Raw genomic sequence first — 21899 nt, forward strand, 5'->3', positions numbered from 1 at the left:
CTGTAATTCTGAATAAGGTACTCGAATGTTGTAGGCAGAAATAATTAAGCAATTGATTTTGGGTTCAATTTATAAAATACTTCATGAGAGTGTCTAACATTTGAACATATTTTTTGAAAGTGAATCTAAAGAAAAATGTTAAATTTCAAGTGATCGAATTTGCACTGAGAATTTTAACTTGCCCATACATTAACTGTGTTAATTTCAATGTAACTTATCTGTATCAGTATTTAATAAGGGTTCTCTCTGCACTTTTCCTTTTAAAGTCTTAAAAGAAGAAAACATATGAATGTAGCACCTTCTAGGTGATGCCTTACACCAGAAAATGAGGTACATTAGCTGCATGCTTTTGTAAAAATACAGTTCTCAGGACACCAGATGTGTTCCCTCAACCTTCTTTAATTTGTATGGTGTATGTAGTAAGCATAGATAGGCCTTTAAATCTTGAAGCAACTTTGAGCTAATATTGACATCTACAACATTGCCCTCATGGTGAGGGCCAAATCTTCCAAATTTTCCAAATCTTTTCTATTTACCTGAATTAAATGAGCTTCTACATAGCATCCAATAAGATTATTGACAAACATTATGTAAAATATAGATGTAACAAAATCAATTGAAACAGGACAAAGCTTCAAGACTGTTTTCATTTAATAATGGGCTTAATGCTATATACCTTAAATAATGTTCTTAATATTTAGTCATATGAAGTTCAGGCAGTTTGTGTTGTGACTGGGATTGTGGCTGAATGCCGTTGACTGCCATGTAAGCTGTTCATTACTATCCTTGTGCCATATTAGTTGTTCCCTTTTAGTTTACTTTAGCTTATGATACTTTGCTAAAGCTATATACAGTATATTGTAATGGAACATTTACATTAAATTATGTTTATGCTAACTGATGGTTAAATATTAGGATAAACTCAAGGAATTTCTAAATTTGTTGGTAGCTCAAAAAAAAAAATTACAGCAGAGCTGAATATCTACATGAACTTGTACTGGCTTATGAGGGATTCTTGCCCCATCCAATATGGCGGATGTGCTGACGGATGGCAGCCGTAAAACGACATCTGAAGGCGTCTCTTCCCCGTCTTAACTTCTGAATTACGTTTATGGACAAGCCATAGTTTCCAGGTGAGCTTGACTGCTGTTTATTATGTATACTGTGAACGATATTTACGCGATGACAAGGTCTTACAGTAGTCATAGCGTTTAATATTTCCTCCTCTCACTTAGCTAGCATATGGTTGTTTATGGTTGTTGATTAGCCTTGATCTGAATACCGCAGGAACTTTTGTTTATCAGGGTAAGTGTTGTTAGTCATTAAAATAACGAGTTGTAATTTTATTCAGACTAAAGCTTGATAACAGCTAAAGAGACGTAATGAACTATACATAGCTGTGATAGGCAACAATGGTGGAAAAGCAAACACGGTATATTTCTATGTAAACCCGACTACTGCATGGCTTGTAAATCAGAGTAAAGACAAATATCAGCGAATTTAAACCCGTATTTATTTAGAGTTGAGTTGTAAAACAGTGGACAGTGATTTTTTTTCCAAAGAATTACAATATTGTGCTGAAAGTTTGTGGACACCTGACCTGCACAACCATACTGTATGTGTTTGGTGAACAGCTTTTTCCTGATTCATTCCCCTTTTGCTGTTATAATAAGCTCAACTCTTCTAAAAAGGTTTCCACTAGATGTTGTAGTGTGTTTGTGTGGATTTGTGATCATTCAGTTACAAGAGCATTAGTGAGAAAAGGGTTCTTCTTCACCAGCCTTGACAAACCATGTCTACATGGAGCATGGGAGAAGTTCTGTATATACAGTAGGAGCATGCAAAAAATATCCTATGCCATTGTGTGTTTCCAACTTTTTGTTAACAGTTTAGGAAAGAACGGCATATAACATATATATATGTGATGGCAAGGTGTCCACGAACGTTTGGCTATATAGTGTATGTGAGATCTCTGGATTTAAATTCTGGAAACTACTGGAAAGGTTCCACCCTGTGTGTGATTATGCAGGTGTGTCATTTTAACACATGTTTCCTTTATATCTGTGCTTGTTTTAGTGTGTGTGATTTTCCTGCTCTGATGATTGTGCAGAGGTTAGTGTGCAAGGCTGCGAGTCTTCGTATGTGTGTCAAATTCACCGGGTTGGCAGAAAAGATGGCCAGACCAAGCTCAGGTAGAGCCAACACACACACACACACACACACACACACACACACACACACACGAGCTGTTTTTCAGGCACAGTAGCCTTAATATCTCACTAAAAGTCGATGATTCCATAGACTAATGTGCTTAATCATTAAACACAAAATCGTTGTCATGGTAATTATACCCAAACATTAAATGAAGTATGAAGATTGTCTGAGGACAATACAATCGAACACTATAGAACAGTTTTAGTAGAATACAAAATAAATAAAGGATAAATGACAGATTTGTGATGTGACCTGACACAAATCAGTTACCAACCTGAAGTGGATCATTTTCTTATAACAGCTTGTCCTGGGGTGTTCTTATTTCTCTTATACTGCAGCAATTTGCCAGTGATTACTATTAATTATTATTTTTTAATATAATTATATTATTTAATGAATCAATCAGCATACTTTGCTTTTATAAACCCTCTATAGTTAGATTTAATCATTTAGTTTTTATATAAAATCGTGTGTGTGTGTGTGTGTGTATACAGATTTAGCAGCATTTCGTAAAGACTTTACTAAAGCCAAGCACATAGCGATAATCACTGGAGCTGGCGTCAGTGCTGAGAGTGGAGTCCCAACCTTCAGAGGAGCTGGTGGCTACTGGAGGAAGTGGCAGGCTCAGGTAACAGAAAAAGTTCCCTAGGGCACTTTATTACTAATACTGGTTTGGAACTCCACAATCATAAGTACTGTATATGTATGTGTGTGTTTGTATGTTTGTGTTTTCTACAGGGTGTCTAAAACTATAGGAACCAACGATCGTAAAATTTTATCCAAATAATTTTCTATTTATTATTTACAGCATATTGTGGACATGACCACTCTTGTGCTCTACACATTTTTTGCAGCCTTTGCTCAAATTATTTAGACTGACATATTCCTATTGGTTCCTGGATTTTTGGACATGCTGTATAGAATATCAAGTATCAGTATCTTTTTTCTTGCAGGATTTGGCCACCCCTGAAGCATTCTCTCGTGATCCATCACTTGTTTGGGAGTTTTATCACTATAGGCGTGAGGTATCCTAATAATAGTTCTAATTACAATATATTAGAATAATAAGATCCTTGGTGTATGTTTCTGATGGTATTTGGTTATGTACAGTATATGTATATTTCCAATATTTACTGCTGAGCAAAGATTATTAGTAGTATTAATAATTAATACTAATATTAATAATAATTATTATTATATACTGTTCTCAGTTTCTGACCACAGGACTGCTTTTGCCAAGATTCACAATGTGTCCAAAGGTGTGTGGATGCCTGACCATCATGCCCATATGTGTTTGTTAAACATCCCACTCAAGATTTATTGCCCTCTTTAGTGCCCTTTTCCACTATTCTGGTAAGACATTCTACTAGATGTTGGAGTGTGTCTGTAGGGATTTGTGTTCATTCAGCTTCAACAGCATAAGTGAGATTATAAACTGATGTTGGTTGAAGATGTCTGGGGTGCAGTCAGTGGTCCATGTCATCATGGTAGGACTCTGTGTAGGACACAAATTTTCCTTTCCAACACACCACATCTTTGTAGAACTCACTTTGTTCACAGGGGTATGGAACAGCTTTGAGCTTCTTAGTTCCAAGGGAAACTGTAATGCTACAGCAGACAGAGAAATTTTACCCAATTGCATGTTTCCAATTCTGTGCCCAAAGTTTAAGGATGAGCCACATACTGTATGAGTGTGATGTTCAGGTGTCCACATGCTTTCAGTTTGATAGTATACTTTTCGTTAGTGGACTAGTTGAGCTGGTAAAAAACAGGACCTGATACCCTCATAGCAGTACAAGATGCCAACGATATAGGAAAATGCTGTGTGCCAATGAATTTGTATTTATTTAATTAGTCTCTTAGTAGCTTAATTAGTTTATTATACTTCTTTTTGGTACTGTAGATTCACAGCTGAGTGCAGCTGTTTTTTTGTTTTTTTTATTAATGATCATCCCAAGTGCTTTTCTATTCTATTCTACTCTATTTGTAGATATGACTATAAACAGTGAGCAGTATAACTCCTATACTGAATATTACAGAACTCAACCCGATAGATTTCATTAACCGTATTCATAATTACATTCTTTTTCTTGTGAATTTTTTTTCTTGCAGGTTATGCAAAGCAAGGAGCCAAATCCAGCCCACCTGGCTATTGCCGAGTGTGAGGCCCGCCTCAGTCAGCAGGGCCGCTCTGTAGTCGTCATTACTCAGAATATTGATGAGCTGCACCGGCGAGCAGGTTCCAAAAATGTTCTGGAGATCCATGGTGAATACAGCACACCTAACTGACACATAGTCAAGTCAATTTCAGTTCGATTACCCTGCTGATAATATGAAACCCTGTGCAAAGGAAACGGACATATTTCCTACAGAAAGAGTGTGTGTGTTTGTGTGTTTGTGTGTTTGTGTGTGTGTGTGTGTGTATTTATATATAATATATTGCACAGAAGAATGCTGCATACTGTTTAATATTAATTGGGAATTATTATCATTTGGTGTAGGTAGTCTGTTTAAAACTCGCTGCATGAGCTGTGGTGAAGTCAAGGCAAACTATAAGAGCCCCATATGCCCTGCTTTGGAGGGGAAAGGGTAAATATCGGCTCATGCAGAAGTGCACACATTCACACATAGTACGTGTACTTCTGGGGGTTTGTTTTATAATTATTTTTATTTGCTTCCTTAGAGCACCTGATCCCAAAGCCAAAGATGCCAGAATACCAGAAAAACATCTGCCCAGGTCTGTAGAGGAAATGAAGTACATTACTGCATGTAACTCTTGGCCCTACATCTGCTGAATAGAGTGACACCAATGATTAACCCAGAGGTCATCACTTTTAAAGGCCCAGAGTGGCTTCAGGCTTTCATTTGTACCCATCGGGAGCCATGTTCATCTTGGTTTCCAATCACCTAACAAGTGTCTTTTATGAGGCTGGAATGAAAGCCTGCAGCCACACTGGCTCTTTGCAGGTAAAATTGAAGACACCTGATTTAAAAGATGCGCGAACAAGTTTGAGTGCTGCTCCACTAGAGGGCAGCAAATACTTATAAACGGGGTAAATCTGCATTGCGACTAATGTATTTAAAGTACCCCTGAAATCAAAATCAGTGTTTCAGAGCTTTTTGTGTTGTGATATACTAGAACATCTAGAAAAATTACAATAGTTGTGCGAGTTTCTTGTGTTAAGTTTATGCTTCATCACTTTTGGGGAATACATTTTTATGACACTATTTCTTCTACTCTAGTATTCATATAATTAAATAGAAACAATAGAAACCATACTCTCTTTTCTTCCTTATTTTATTCTTGTGCTAAAGTTAGGATTCTCCTATTATACGAAAGCTTCTAATTGAGGAGGGTAAAGGCTATTGTGTGCTTCCTTCACTACACAGCCTCTTCTGTTGCTTTAATGCAGAGTCGGACCATCTCTTTCCAAACACAGGGTTCTTCAATAACGGAATGTCTTGTAACCTCAAAGTGATTGACAATGTGATTATGCCTTCATAGGGATTATTATTATTATTATTATTATTATTATTATTATTATTATTATTATTATTATTATAGTTGTAGTTGTAGGGCTTAAGTGATAACAAGAATTTTCAGCATCAGAGTTCAGAAGCATCAGATGCCTAAAACTACATCCACACAAGTCGGCAGCGGTTGGCACAACTAGAAAAAAATAGCTAGAATAAAACATTAATTTTCAGCAGTGAAAAATTCAGCAGTGAATATCTGCATCATATCATACAAGATAAAGAATAAGCAGTGAGTGCTCCCATTGATAGTCACGGCACTGCACAACTTTTCTCAGCTGGACACATAATAAATCTATTCACCAAATGCTGCTGTCGCTTATGTTTCCTTATATCAACAATTTTCTGTTGAGTGAAAGTAGCATAACTGTGATAATTATGTGGCACTGCTGATGGTCAGCCCGAGCTCAAATATGTACAGTTTGTCTCCCACAACACATGGCAAATCTCTGTGCTGTTCTCTGTATGTGCTAATTTGCTAAGGTACTGACACATTCTTTTAGAGTCAGGGACTAGATGCAGGGACTAGTGTATCTCTAACACTATTGTTTGTTATGTGAATCAGTTAAGCACTTCAACACATCATCACTCTGACTTGCTGTTTCAAAAGGAGATACGTCAACATGCGTGGGATGAGATGATGGCTGTTGAGCCATCTTATTGAATCAGCTGAAGACTGCAGGGTTTAAAATTAGTGGTGCTTCTAAGCACTTAAACAGTTAACCCGTAGCACTTAACTAATTTATATTATAGGAGTTCATACCGTTAAAATCATGTGGCACTTTAAAGACTCACATTTTTCTTAAGCAATGCATAATAACTTCATTACATACGCTCATGTAGCAGTACGTCTTTGTGTGTAGATGTGAGGTGCAGGGCTGTGGAGGTCTTCTGAGGCCTCATGTGGTGTGGTTTGGAGAATCACTGGATCCTGATATTCTGGCCAGAGTGGATCAAGAGCTGGATAGATGTGATCTCTGCTTAGTGGTGAGTACAGTAGGAGAAGAAAGATCTTTGGGGGGAATAAACATGTGGTAGGTGATAAAGCGGCCTTTACGGCGTAGTTTCTTCATACTAAAAACTGAAGTTTAATAGCAATACTGATTGTGCTGCCATGTTTTAATTACATTTTATAGTGTCTATAAAAATGATTTGAAGCGCTCAACAACAAGCAACTTGAACACATCTACAATAGATAGAATAGGATTTTCTGGCATATCAAATAGTTTTTAATTGATTATTATTTTATATGATAATTTTCTAATCATTAGGAGATTGGAATATAGAGAGGCTGAATAATGTATGAACAGGAATTACAGAGTAGTTTTCAGCGAGTGTTTTCATGTACAAAAAGGATTAAGAATTCCTGTCAGGTTTACACTTTTATTTTGTATTTTCAGACGTTCTCAGACATTCTTCCTGTCATGGGGTGCCATTTCTTTTGTTCTAATCAATTCGCCAGTCTTGTCTTGATATGTGGATTTTGTATCAGAAGACCTTAATATTTTACAGACGAGTTTCATAATACTTTTTTTAAGCTTGAACACGAACCTTTATAAATGTCACTTATTCTTGAAACACATTATTGTCACTACAAATACTTTTTCTGAACTAACTGAAATTTGAATAGAATTAAAGTACAAAACGCCGTCCTTAAATGAATAAAATCTTGTCATCATTGCCAACTTGCTTTGGTATAAGAATTTGTGGCAAATAAGACAATGTGCTGATACGATTTCCTCCTTTTTCTAGTTTTGGAGCATTTCATGCACTGGGTTTCACACGGCTCAGTCGAACCTTCTCGGTTTTGCATCAGATATTTAAGCTGTTTAATTTTCAATAAGAGTCCAGAAGATACACTTTGGTAATGTAGGTCAGTGCCAAAAATACACAGTGGACTTTACATAACTGAATAGCTTTTTTTTTTTTTTTTTTTTCACTCAATAAGAAGTTCTGGGATTTATATCCCTAACTTAGTTAGAGTTTAATTGTTCTGGATCTTTGGGAGATTTACTAGTACTTAATGGAAATTATTATATAATTAATCCTGCCAGCTCAGTTAAATCCCTCTGTATAATGAGGCTTTTTTTCTGATGTTATGTTCGAAGCTTCTGCTTCAGTGTTGTTGTGTTAAACTATATGTGTGTGTGTTATCGTATACTACAGGATTATATGTTCTTCATAGACTAGAACATGCTTTGATGCTAATTAATTGCAAGATGTTCAATACAACAAAGCCAGCCAGCTTGTTTTCGTTTTTTGTTCTTTTAGCCCTGTCCGCTATGATGAAGGTTGCAGGTGTAACAGGAACACAAGCGTTCCTAATATATGCTCAAGGAGGTGGACTTATATAGGCAGGAAAAGACTGTGGAAAACAGTCAGCACTATACTCACGGATTAAACATTATTTGGAGCAAAATCTACCGGCTTATGAATAATTGTAAAATAAGCATTCTGTATCTTAAACTGTGTGTGTGTGTGTGTGTGTGTGTGTGTGTGTGTGTGTGTGTGTGTGTTCTCTTTTCTCTAGGTGGGTACCTCCTCGATAGTTTACCCAGCAGCCATGTTTGCTCCTCAGGTGGCAGCTAGGGGAGTGCCTGTGGCTGAATTTAACATGGAATGCACACCTGCCACCATGCGCTTTATGTGAGTTGTGTACACACACACACACACACACACACAGGGTGAAAGAGAGAGAGCTCTGTTTCTCTGGGTGTTATTTCAATCCGTCTTCTACACACAATTGAGTACGGTCTAAAAAAACACCCCTGAGATTTTTTTTTTTACTGAGTGACACATTTACCTTTCTTCTAGACATAAAAGTGTTCAAACTGAATGCCGGTGATGTGAGTGCATGCAGAAAACTTGCTGTTTTGAAGTGTTCCAATGATGCACTATTAAAAGCAGCTGTGAGCCAATCGATTTTTATTATTATTTTTTTTTAACCTTCTCTTCATCAGGTTTCATTTTGAGGGTCCGTGTGGCAGCACACTACCTCCTGCCCTGGCACCCCATGAAAGCGAGAGTGTCTGAGGAATCCACCAGTCCAAAGCGCCTGGTCCAGCACTTTATAACAAACAGCACATCTTTAGCGTTGTGTTCTTTTATTTCCCGTCACTGAATTTGTGTTTTATTTGACATGAAATCAAAATTTGATCTTTGACAAAAATTAATAAAATTCCATCTATGCCCTTAATACTGCCTGGTTTTTTTTTATTATTATTGTTCCTATTACAACTGCAGCAGGCTATTAATAACACTGATTTTTTTTGTCCAAAAGTCTTATCAGTTGGCTTGAACCCCTTGCACCCCTCAGTTACATCAACTGAGTGCACAGATGGTGGAAATGGTAAATCGTTTATTTTTTGGTCAAGCCATTTTCAACCAGATTCTGCTTCAAGAGAACTCAGTACAGCTTCTAGTATTCAATGACGATTAGTTTAATAGGCCACAGGGTTATTAACTATGACCTCACTTTTCGGATCAACATGGCCATCAAAATGGCGCGGACCCTTCGAGGCCTGGACTCCACGAGACCTCTGAATTTGTGCTGTGGTATCTGATACCAAGACTGTACCGAACATACTATGAGTTGCAAGCTGGAGGCTCCATGGATTGGATTTGTTTGTCCAGCACATCCCACAGATGCTCGATCAGATCGTCACGTCCCTCAAACCATTCCTGAACAATTTTTGCAGAGTGACAGGCAGCATTATCCCACTAGAAGAGAGCACTGTCTTTAGGGTGTAGTACACTGTGCGATCTGAAATGTAGCCAGTGATACTGTACCTTTCTACAGTAACTCTTCTGTGGATTGCATCAGATGGGCTAACATTCCCTCCTCATACACATCAGAAAGCCTGGGACCGTACCATCCATTACCTATCATCACTTGACTGGTTAGCCTTCCTTGGACCACTGTTGGTAGGTATTAACCACTGCATACTGGGAAAACCAAACAAGAACTGCTGTTTTGTAGATGTTCTGACCCAGTCATCAAGCCATCATATCACTATATAGACTTTAGGAACAAACTGACTCCTTGTTGCCTAATAAATCCCACAAACTGACAGGTGCCATTATAACGAGAATCAGCGTTATTCACTTCACCAATCGGTGGTTTTAATGTTATTGCTAATTTGTGAATGATGAAGTTTTATTTCAAAGAAACCTGAAACACTGAATCACAAAATAGCCATTCAATAAATCTGTGTAGTTTCAGGTTTTATATACATTTTTTGTGGGTTGGAAATGAGCTTTTCCTGCAAAGTACTGACATTGCGGTTTCACAATGACCCTGACCAGCATACATCAGTTACAGAAAATGAGCTTCAACTCTGAGGGGTGAACAGTTTAGCTCTATCTCTTTCTCTAAAAAGACATCTCACACCATTTCAGAGGAGATGGCAAGAACAGAAAGGATTGTCAGCTTTTTCATTGCAGTTATGATTTGTGTTACTGTTAGCAGAGGATATCTGAAAATGATAAACAGCTTCTTAAATATAATAAAACTGCACATCAGGTGACAAGCTTAGTTTAGGAAAAAAACGGAAAAAACGTTATGCTTTAATTAAGCAGCTAAATCATTAGCTGTCACCATTAACAACTTATATTTGTCCACACGGGCCCTATTTATTAAGCATTTTTTAAGGAATTTCTAGATAGTAGTAATGCTTGTGTGTTACATGTATTTTTTTAACCTGTAAAGTGTATGTATTGACTTTTCTGCATTTATTGGAACACATTTGTGCAATTAAAACTGCAGTCTGGCAGAATATTAATGCTTACAGTAAACCAGGACAACATTGAAGTGTTACTTCTCTATTAATCTAATGTTAGTTTATCACATAAACAAGTATAAGCTACCATTTATTTCAGAACAGTCACTAAAAAGCCTGATATAAAAATATTGTTCCTTTACAGTGCAATGCAAAAGTATTCATCCCCTTCAAAGTCATCATATTGGCCTGGATAACAAATGACCCTGGTACAGATTGTTCTTACATGCAGTATGACAAATATTTATTCTTAAATAAATCTTATATCACAATGAAAAAATAATTGTCATTTATTCAGCGCTTAAAATAAATGTATTTAACCTGTTCAGACTATTAACTGGTAGAACCATCATTCTGCGATGCAGTGCCACAGATTCTCAGTTGGATTTAGATCTGTGACTGTGACCTCTCCACTTAAGAATTTTCATCGCTCTGTTGCTTTAGCCTTGTGTTTAGAACAGATCTTCTGCTGATAGGTGAACTTTATCCTGAGATTTATTTATTTATTTTATTTATATGCTTTTGCACATCGAAACGAGTAATTTTGTAACACCCTGAGCATGATGTTGCCAACACCATGTTTCACTTCCTCATGGTCAATCCAGTACAGCTTACTGGGATATCCAACCTCTTAGATATAAGCCATAATTTTACACCCTGTTCTTAAATTATAGGAATTCTATGATATTATATTTAACTTCCTTAAAATGCTCATTAGCCTTCATTTTCATTCTTTTCTTTTAGACCAATTGTCACTTTAATGGCGGTTCTAATGAGGTGCTTTAGAATATGGGGGTTTTACTGTATCAGTTGTGTCCTTGTTAAAACAGTATCTTGAATCTGGAGTGAATATTTATGCAAGTAGCATTTTTGAGTTGCTGGCTGGTCATTTATTTGGCTTTGAAATTGCACTGTGAGAACCTTAAAACAAAAAAAAAAATAGTCAGAGGAAGAATGTGTATCTGTTTTTTTTTTTAAATTGATGTTTTTCTACAAAAAGAAAGAATGATAACCAACAAGAGCACTCGTGATGGAAAAAGCATACAGCTCAAACAAATTTTTACAGATATTTATGCATAGTATTAAATTATATATAGATTTATATTACTTTATATATTATATTACTTTTTTTTATTAATAATAAAATTAGATAAAAACCTTAATATATAACGTAGCGGTTATAAAATTAAAACCCTCCATATATACTGTCCATATATAAATATAGTCTAAATATTCAAGACAGGTATCTTAAACTGTTATTATTATTGACATGTTTACATACCGTTACACTTTAATACCCTCTCATTATATACAAAATTCCTGTTTAAATACTGTGCAATAACTTATTTATTCCTATCTATCAATAGCATATGTGACTTGTTAATTACTATCACCTTGATATGTGCATACTGTATGTGCATATATTTTTTTGTATTTCAATTTTCAAAATTGTATCTTGCACCAAATTATAAGTGAATTGCACTGTAAGGATGGCTTTAATTTCACTGTATCCAGTATATTGGCAATAAAAGAATCTTGTACAGTGGAATCAGTTCAAAAATATCCTCATGTCACCGTTTATGCCATCAGATCCAATTCAGCAAAATATATATTTTTTCCTTGAAGGTTAAATGTTCTAGTATTTTCTGTTAGCAGATATTTTAATATATCCACTTGGTATTTCGAATTCAATGAGACTGAATTTGAATTGAAATTGAGTATAGATATTTAGAATTTGTTATGCTTATAATTCTTATAAATTCCAGGGTTCGGGAGTGGTTTAGTACTTTTGTCATTGTCAGTCACAGTGGTGTGTACGGTTGAGTGAGCATGGGGTCACCTTGATTTTTGTCTCTTCTGAATTCGTCTCCCCTCCTCTTCCATCTCCTCCTCCTTCTCTTCTGCCTCTCTCCATGGTGAACTGTCACAGTTTATAGAAAGACACAGGTGAAAGGCACTATTGCGTTTGACACTGAGTGGAATTGCTGGGAGTGGAGCACTCACCAGCAAACAGGGAAGCTGTGACACCTTTTTGTGTGTATACATGTGTATACATTTAGTGCTTTAAGTAAATACAGTGGATTTTGTTGTATTTAGCACCAAAAAGGTATCTGAATGTAGTCTATATGCTGTTTTAATAATTTAGCCTGGTAGATCATCAATTTCTCCATGCAGCTAACTAACCTGGCCAATGTAAATGATTTCTGGCGTGTGTGTGTGTGTGTGTGTGTGTGTGTGTGTGTGTGTGTGTGTGTGTGTGTGTGTGTGTGTGTGTGTGTGTGTGTGTGTGTGTGTGCCTGGTATCCTGGTGACACCGCGGCTCATTAGCTTCTGTGGCGATGAGCGAGGTGTTTGCAGAGAAGACTCTCTGTGCTCCAAAAATAACACCATTTCCTGTCTATTAAACCGTGATTTCACACCAATCTGAGCTTAATGGCAAAAACGCACACACAATGTGAATCTCTAATGACACACAAAGACTCAAATACACTGCGGCACATGACACCAGTCTTACACACACTCTTCCATTAAATGTCGATTTCACACCAATCTGAGCACCGCCTCTGCATGGGCTTGCTGGGGGGAGAGAGTTAGGAGGTGGAGGGTGCATGATGCTGATTGGAATCAGACCTGAACGTTTCCTGAACGTCCTGATGCGAATATTCATGAATGAGCCCCTGTTTATGTACTGTACATGGCACATTGAGGAGGAGCAGCAAAATTTGCCACCTGTTCTCCATCCAAATGTGAAAGACTTTCCCTTTCATTCAGAATGACTGAATGAATGACTGTAGTTCAATAGTCACTTTCAATTTAAATGATGATATGCATTGATGAAAACCTTCTGTATTCTCTTTCATTTTTCTTCAAAGAATCTTGCAAATGTTATCACTGAATATGTTATACAGGATGTTTTACTTCTTATCTTGCCTGTTTTCTTTCTCAATCTTCTGACAAGAATGCTGAATTCATAAATTTTACATCTGCCTTCTTCTGTTCCGGCCCAGAGGGACAAAAATCTAGCCAGGTCAGTTGTCTTTTTTTAATTTCTAGTCTCGCAAATCCATTTATACAATATAGTTCTGAATGCTTTACAGCTCTAAAGTCCCTCAGTTGATTCTGAGCTCAATTTTTACTGCATGTGTTTCTTCTTGGTTCTCCAGGGTGCTCTAAATATTCAATAACATGCAGCTGGGCAGATTGGCTAAGCTAATTTGGTGAGAGTGTGTGGATGTGTTTGTGCATGTTGCCCTGTGATAAGTTCTGTGAATTTCTGTGGAAATCTATGCATAATTTGTTTGTATGAGATTTTACAACAAACATTTTGGTATTTGTGAAAATCCTCTAAATTCAGACAAACTTTCATCCAGTCGCTGGGCCACCAGGATTCCAAGAGCTTTTTTCCAAAAACATCTGAGCTTCACAGCTCAAAAAAGACCAGTTTTTCCCCTAATCTTCAGCTGTCCAGTGTGGGTGAGTCTGTGCCCATGATAACCTAAGATTCTTGTTCTTGGCACACAGGAGTGGGACTTAATACTGTAGCCTAACCTCCTTAAGCTTTGATGTGCTGTCTTCTGAGATGCTTTTTACATCACCAGAGTTAAAAAGAGTGATTATTTGAGTTACTATAGACTTTCTGTCAGCTCAGACATGCCTGTCTCCTCTGATCGCTCTCAAGAAGGTGTTTCAGCCTGCAGATCCTCTGCTCACTGGAGGATTTTTGCTTTGTTTCTTAGTTTCTAAAATACTGAAACCAGCCAATCTGATACCAACATCCATGCCACAGTTAAAGTCACAGCCACTTTTCTCCAATTCTCCCTGTTAGATGTGAAAATTAACTGAAGGTCCTGACCTGTTATTCATTGTGCAGCTGCTACATGACTGACTGATTCGATAAGTGCATAAATGAGCAGGTGTACTAAGAATATGTCACTGGTGTGTGTGTATATATATATATATACACTTACTATATAGCGTTGTGTCATATGCGAGTCTGTATTTATGTGCCTTCTCAAGCCTTCTGTGCAGATTAAGAGATTTAAAAATAGAAAAAAAAGCTTTGCTTAGAGACTCCGTCTCAGAGCCATGCAGGGATTACTGCATCCATTTGTGATTTCAAGCCAAAACCCAATCTGACTCTCTCACACACGCACACACACACACACACACACACACGCACACACACGCACACACACACACACACACACACACACACACACACACACACACACACACACACACACACACATACACACACACACACACACCACGGATGCCTCAAGCTCTGCATGGACAGAACAGAACATAACAGAAGCCTCTAGGTTCATACTTGCAGTTTGTCGTTTGTCTCTTCATAAAATACTCAGTAGATTCTTAATCCTCCCTCTCTCTCTCTCTCTCTCTCTCTCTCTCTCTCTCTCTCTCTCTCTCTCTCTCTCTCTCTCTCTCTCTCTCTCTCTCTCTCATAGTGTAAAGTGATGTTATGGCCCGCAGGTCAGTATTTCTGCTGGGCAGAGAGACCCTCATTTAGGTTAGCAGCTAACATTTAGTCAATTATGTTAATACCCCTCATCAGCCCTGCTTGGCCTGCAGGAACTCCATCCAGAGGAGTAAGCACTTATAGGGCTGCATGTCATGGCTTTCAAATGCACGTGTTTATTTGATTGTGTCTTGACCAAATTAAAACGTTCTCGAACTCAGTAAGGAGAATCGTGAATTACACATTTTATTATCATTATTATTAATTATTATTATATATATTTTTTAATTCTTTTTTAATTAATTATTATTTTAATGTATTATTATTTTAACAACATTTTTGTATAGCTCTTTTAACAGTGGACATTGTGTTTAAAGAAGCTTAACAGAACCTCAGAAATGTAGTACAAAAAAATTCATGATTAATATTAGACATATTTAAATGTGTTTGTGTTTATCCCTAATGAACAAGCCTGAGGCGACTGTGGCAAGGAAAAGCTCACTTAGATGGAAGAGAAAGAAACCTTGAGAGGAACCAGACTCAAGGGAACTCATCCTCATTTGGGTGACACTGGATGGTTTGATTAGAAATTGTTATATTATTAATAATAATTTTTGTTTTGTTTTTCTACATTATACTTCTTAATACTGACATGTCAGATCTGTTAGAAGACGGAAACACAAATAAATGTTTGGAAGCTTCAGAGCAAACCACTGAGTGCTTTTCTCAACTCACATTAGAGCAGGTTTAATCCCAATTCCCAGGGCAGACAAGTTTTAACTTGCCTTTTAGAAGCCCACTGGATTTTGGAATCAAATTAATTTCCAGTTCTTTAGGGATTACACTTGCTTTTTCCTCAAAGAAACTCCACACAGACAAACTCAGAATCGAATCAGACAAACTGTGAAGCCACTGTGACTGCTACCGTGCTAAAGAAAGTATACGAATACATATTTCCATATGTATGCTTTTATCGATTATTAACCACAATAAAATATAATACGACTGCATGAAAATAAGTCCCAAATAAAATTGTGGGAAGTGTCATTTATTCCAGATTGAAATTGGTTTATCTGCATTTTTTTCCCAGTCAATTTCAACCCCATAGCTAGTAGATCATTTCTATTATCAAGTGAAGAGTTGATGTCTTATTTTATGTGTCAGGTCTGCCCTTATACAATAGACAGTATATTGGATTGATCATAGATTGTGTTTTGCACTGTAGTTTCTTTTAAAGCCTCTCTATATGTTTGTTTTGTTGGGTTTAGTAAATGCATGCATTTTGTTTCTTTTGCTGCAGAAATTCAATACAAAAAATGAATGACCATCTCAGAGTAGCTTTATAAAATGTACAGTTTATGTAAAAAAATACAGACACAGAATTGCTGCAGTAAAGACTTTATTTGCAAAACGACATTACTGCAAGATATACAAACAGAAAAAGCACTGGAATTATAGTAAAAAACAAAGTAATCTTCTAATCTGCCTTGTCTTCTGCATTTGGCCACATGTTCTCATCCACATCACACCTGATATCTTCTCTGGCAAGGCATCATTGGAAGAATCTTTTGGCATGCCTTATCCACCCCTGGCAGTGTTCAGCTGTGATGTCTTGACATGCAGCATCCATTGCATCCACTAGGGACATTTGGTCATGTGGACGATGGTCAAAAACCTTCCATCTCCAGGCTGAGAAAAACTCCTCAGTAGGGTTGAGGAAAGGGGTGTAAAGGGCAAGAAAATTGGACATCATCCTTGGATGGGCGTCAAACCAGGCTGTGACTGCACGGGAATAGTGGAATTGCATAACCTTACCTGGAAGTATTGGTTTCGAGTTTCATTCAGACTCTGTGTTTAGCTAGAGTCTGAGAAATGGATGTTATGCTGATTGCTGCAATGTCCCCAAAGACAAGGTTGTCCTCTACAACTCTGGATGGAATGTCCTTCAGTTTTGTTTCATTGTCAGCAATTAACATGTTGACAATAGCAAGTTTCTGTTCTTCCTTCAAGAGCTTTCCTCTGCCCCCTGAGGGAGGTAGACGTTGAATCCTTAGAGGGACAAATTACAGTTGCTGTACATATTAGAGACCGGAGGTATACAGTCACTCTATTACAGTAAATGGTAAAATTATTTTCACTTTGCTGTAGGAGAAGCAATATCCTACCTGTTGGTTTCTCTGAAAATACGGACAATGGATGCCACTGTGTCCCTGCTGAGATTTGGCTGTACTCGTTCACCAACCTCTCTGTATGATAGCCAGTGGTTTATGACATGGTCAATGATCGTAGGTCTTATTTGATCAGTTACCCTAGCTCTGGTCCTCTAACTTCTCGCTTGTCCTTGTCCTTGCCCCACTCCTCTCCCTTGTCCTGGTACTCGTCTTCCTCTCCCTCATGCAGGCATTTTTCTTTCTTTCTTTCTTTCTTTCTTTCTTTCTTTCTTTCTTTCTTTCTTTCTTTCTTTCTTTCTTTCTTTCTTTCTTTCTTTCTTTCTTTCTTTCTTTCTTTCTCTCTCTCTGTTGCTCTATATTGTTCCTTTTCCACACAAGAGCCCAAAGAGTCTCTTTTAGACCATACAGTATGATTGAGCGATTGAAAAAACCTCACAACCTGAGTGTGGTTCCTAGATGGGAATCAGCTGTGATTTATATATTTGCATAACTGCAATAAGCTGTTTCTCATTAGCAATAGAATAAAATAAAGGGAATACATTTGTGTTTCAATTCACAATATGAACAGCTGTTCACTTTGACTTTAGCCTATATAAGTTATGTTTAGAACATGATGTTATCTGTTCTGACATACTGTGTGAAAGCATTTGAAAATTTGACTGTAAAATGACATTGTTTTGATCTTGGTTGAGCTTGTGTGTAAAAGTAGTTCAAGCATTTTAAATTGGGGTTAACTGTATGCATTTTGTATCAGAGCAACAAGAAATGTGTTAATTGTATAGCCTACAAAGACGGATGTTGTGCTAACCGTGTTAAGAGTTTAGGAAACTTGTTAAATGTATTGAAAAAACTGCCATAGCAATTGTAAAAAACTGTAATTCTAGCGTGTGCTACAGATGCTCTTGGCTTCATGTGTTTTGGAGTGGAGGACAGGTCAGAGATAAGCCCTAGGCCAGAACTGCATGATAATTTACACGATATGCTACTTCAACACAAGGCGCAAACAGTGCTGTTAGTGTCTGTATATGTATGTGTGTTTGTGTGTGTCCTGGATTTTGATGTGTTTTCTACTTGAATGATAATGTTTAGATAAAGCTTGTATTTGGATATTTAGATATGCATTGTATTTAAGAGCATATGAAGCTCAAAGGAAAAATACAAACCTAGTAGCTGTTTTTTGCCAAATGATATGATGTAATACTGCTGCTAGAAAGAGTTACTGGTATCTATTTTTATCTTTTATTTAGCTCATTATCTCTCTCTCTCTCTCTCTCTCTCTCTCTCTCTCTCTCTCTCTCTCTCTGTATATATGTGTGTGTGTGTGTTCTACATGAATGATGAAGCTACTGTAATACCTTTTGTTTAAAAGCATAAAAAGTCCAAAGGGAACTAAAATAAAAAAGCAATGGGTAGCTGCTTCATCATTTCGCTCATCCTAAGCTGCTCCACTGAGAGCAGTGTGTGTGTGTTAAAGAGTATATTAACATGGCTAAAGTGCACAATTATAAGCCTGATGTTTACAGTAGAGATTAGATGGACTAAGCTACAATACTTTTGTGTCTAAAGTTCAGCTTAAGTACAAATCCAGCAAGAACACACACACACACACACACACACACACACACACACACACACACACACACACACACACACACACACACACACACACACACACACACACACACACACACACTGCGTAACATGTCAATCAGGAAACCATTTGCTAAAACACCATAAGGTTATAGTTGATATGATCATCTTTTCTCATTAAAAAAAATTTGTAATTTTGTACTTACCCTCTGTTTTTTTCTATCCCTGAAAACATCTCTCTCAGTTTAGAAGATACAATACTTTCGTTTACTTGATGTTACTTAACATTCCCTTTGGCCCTGTACTCTACACTACAAGGGGCGTCCTGTGTTCTCTTACCCAGTTTTCAAACCTACGGTCTGCAACCAAACAACAACAGTATATTCCCCTGTATATTCCCCTGAAATGGAGAGGACCAAGTACTGAGCCCTGTGTGACACCAGTGGAGAGTCTGAATGGAGCAGATGTCACTCCCCTCCATGTTACCTGACATGAGCAACCTTCCAGGTAGGAAGAAATTCCAAGACTCCTGAGGGTGGACAAGAGAGTCTTGTGGTTGACCATATCAAACGCTGCTGAAAGGTCGAGGAGGATGAGTATAGATAACAGCTTCGCTGATCTAGCAGCATGTAGTTTCTCAGACACATTCAAAAGTGCTGTCTCTGTTAAATGTGCTGCTTTAAAGCCAGACTAGTTGGAATTTTGGAGGCTGTTCTGTGAGAGATAGACAGACAGTTGATTGTAGACAATGCGTTCAAGAAATTTTGAAAGAAAAGAGGGAAGTGATACCCATCTGTAGTTACTGATGTCTGATGGAGCCAGAGCAGGTTTCTTTAGGATGGGGGTCTTGGTCTTGCAAATAATTGGTACATGACCGGATGTTAGGGATCCATTGATGATTTTGACACTGATCATCCTTAGCATGTACAATACAATACATGCTCAAAGATGACCCTGAATGAATTACACCATATAACATTTAAAACTTTGTGTTTAGCAAGGAATTAACAGAAATGTTCCTTAAGCATTCCTGTCAGAAAAAAAAACAAAACAAAACAAAAAAACAAATGCCCTAAGTACAATTCAGTTGTAACCAAAATACAGTCAGTTATGCCGCACACAAACTGATCCCAATAGACGTTTTTTGTTTTCTTGTTTACCCTATATTGACGTTCACAATTTTTACACATGAACATTATTATAGTATATTTTAACATTGGTGACCAAACCCTACAAGCAAGGACGCACCCCTAAGGAAATTAAACCCTTATATCACCAACCAGGTTACATTATGTGTGTGTGGCTAGGTTCAGGTTTGAAGTGGCATGATGGAAGCACAACATGTCATTTAAATGTTAAAATAATTGAATATTATTTTATATTACTCTGTTATTTTTCCATTACACAGAAACATCACAAAATGTATCTCTGGAAATCAGATGTATGCTACTATTATGTTAAAACATCCTGCTGGATCTTTCTTTAATGAAATTCTAACTAGACCGACATGTCCTTTTGACACAACAAGCAGAAACACTCAGCTGAGCATGGAGTGAAAAACATAGCTGAAGGTTAAATCTAACCTAAAATATCACATTAGGCCATAGAATGAAATGTGTGTGTGTGTCCACCATTTTGTAAAGGGCAGGAGCTGGATGACTCATTCCAGGAGTGGACAGTCTCATCTAGCATCAAAACAGCAAGCGACCCAAGGAAATTGAAAGAATAAAAGAAAGTTTCTGGGTCATCTAGCTCTTTTATCTAGCTGATCTTAAATCCAACTGACATTTTAGCTACCTGTGTGTGTGGAGGGGGTGAGAGCAAGAGACAGAGAAAAAGTGAGTGAGTGAGTTGGAGTGTTTCCGAGTATTTTAGTGATGCGGTCTGCAGGACCCTAGTACAGGATCTGAAATAAATCCGGTAAGGGGAGATTTCTCTGTGTTACTATGGAAACACCCCATCAGCCATCCAGGAGGAGGGACAGAGCCTCCAAAATGCAAGCTGTCATCTTGTGTTTGTTGGATTTTGTTTGTGTGTTGGTGTGTGTGTGTGTGTGTGTGTGTGTGTGTGTGTGTGTGTGTGTGTGTGTGTGTGTGTGTGTGTGTGTGTGTGTGTGTGTGTGTGAGTGCATGTGCATATGCGAGTGTGAGTGTACGAGTATGTGTCTCCGTGTCCATTGTTACCATCCAATTATAATGCAAGTAGACTGGTGCTTGTAAAGCTGTCTGTTCCCATTCCTCTGCTGTTTTTCTCTCACACTGCTGACACACACACACATGTTTGTCTCATCATTGTGAGGACCTCTTATTGATATGATTATTTATGAAGCTAATACATAAATAACCTCTTAGTTTTAGGTATTTTGCAGTTAAGCCAAACTATAATATATAAAAACATGCACACACTCATAATGATGACGTGTGTGTGTGTGTGTGTGTGTGTGTGTGTGTGTGTGTGTGTGTGTGTGAGAGAGAGAGAGAGAGAGAGAGAGAGAGAGAGAGAGAGAGAGAGAGAGAGAGAGAGAGAGAGAGAGAGAGAGAGAGGAAAAAAGAAAGAAATCATGCAAGAATGTGTGCACTGATAAATAAGACTATGAGATTGGGAGCAGGTGAGAGATAGATCAATATGGAGCTAATCTGTGAAAACAGGATACTGTAGACATAAGGTGCTCCTCGCTTTCCCTCTCTGTCTCTGCCTGCCCACTTTTTCCATTCTGATTTAATATCCACTCATGGCCAGTCTCTAACTTTGTTACCTTCACTAGGGCACCTTATTTTTAGACCCCAAGATCCCAGTATGCTAGAATATTGAAAACACAAACAAACAAAAAAAACATGAATGGCCCCCTACTAGCACTGGTGCCTTAGATTAGCTCTGATACTGCTCATAGCAAGAAACAACCACCAACCAACCAACCGGGCTCTTGTAGTGGTAGATCTGAAGCTTGTTCAGCAAGCTACCATTAACTAAAGTTGCCCTTTGATATATACCATCCTTGACAGCCCTTGAAATCTTGAGCCTGCCCTTGACCACCCTTGAAAGTCATTGACCACCCTTGACCGCCCTTGACAGCTGATGACCACCATTAACAACCCTAGGAAGCCCTGGGCAGCCCTTAACAGCCCTTGTCAG

The 21899-nt window shown here is 37.7% G+C and overlaps 1 protein-coding gene across 8 annotated transcripts; it reads left to right on the forward strand.

Annotated features, from left to right (window-relative positions):
• The first annotated feature begins 979 nt into the window (after nt 1–979).
• On the forward strand, nt 980–8944 carry sirt5 (sirtuin 5). 8 transcript variants are annotated; one of them, XM_047801897.1, is made up of 11 exons: nt 980–1133; nt 2111–2192; nt 2709–2842; nt 3168–3239; nt 3426–3473; nt 4327–4480; nt 4716–4803; nt 4898–4951; nt 6612–6735; nt 8279–8394; nt 8709–8944. In XM_047801897.1, the coding sequence occupies exons 2-11, from the start codon at nt 2141–2143 to the stop codon at nt 8779–8781; spliced, it is 915 nt and encodes a 304-aa protein (XP_047657853.1). In that variant the 5' UTR covers nt 980–1133; nt 2111–2140; the 3' UTR covers nt 8782–8944. The 8 variants fall into 8 exon arrangements, with proteins under 8 accessions (XP_047657853.1, XP_047657850.1, XP_047657856.1 ...); XM_047801894.1 differs by having other exon boundaries at nt 981–1133; nt 2077–2192; XM_047801900.1 differs by having other exon boundaries at nt 981–1133; nt 3426–3567.
• Nucleotides 8945–21899: the final 12955 nt, after the last annotated feature.

This window comes from Tachysurus fulvidraco, chromosome 16, assembly GCF_022655615.1.
Source record: "Tachysurus fulvidraco isolate hzauxx_2018 chromosome 16, HZAU_PFXX_2.0, whole genome shotgun sequence".
NCBI lineage: Eukaryota > Metazoa > Chordata > Actinopteri > Siluriformes > Bagridae > Tachysurus > Tachysurus fulvidraco.

What these genes read in the sequence shown, in the direction of transcription:
- sirt5 (XM_047801894.1), top strand. Translation starts at nt 2,099, where the DNA reads ATGATTGTGCAGAGGTTAGTGTGCAAGGCTGCGAGTCTTCGTATGTGT. An exon ending in GATTCACAATGTGTCCAAAG is followed by an intron (nt 3,474 to 4,326) that starts GTGTGTGGATGC and finishes TTTTTCTTGCAG; the next exon opens with GTTATGCAAAGCAAGGAGCC. An exon ending in CCTGCTTTGGAGGGGAAAGG is followed by an intron (nt 4,804 to 4,897) that starts GTAAATATCGGC and finishes TTGCTTCCTTAG; the next exon opens with AGCACCTGATCCCAAAGCCA.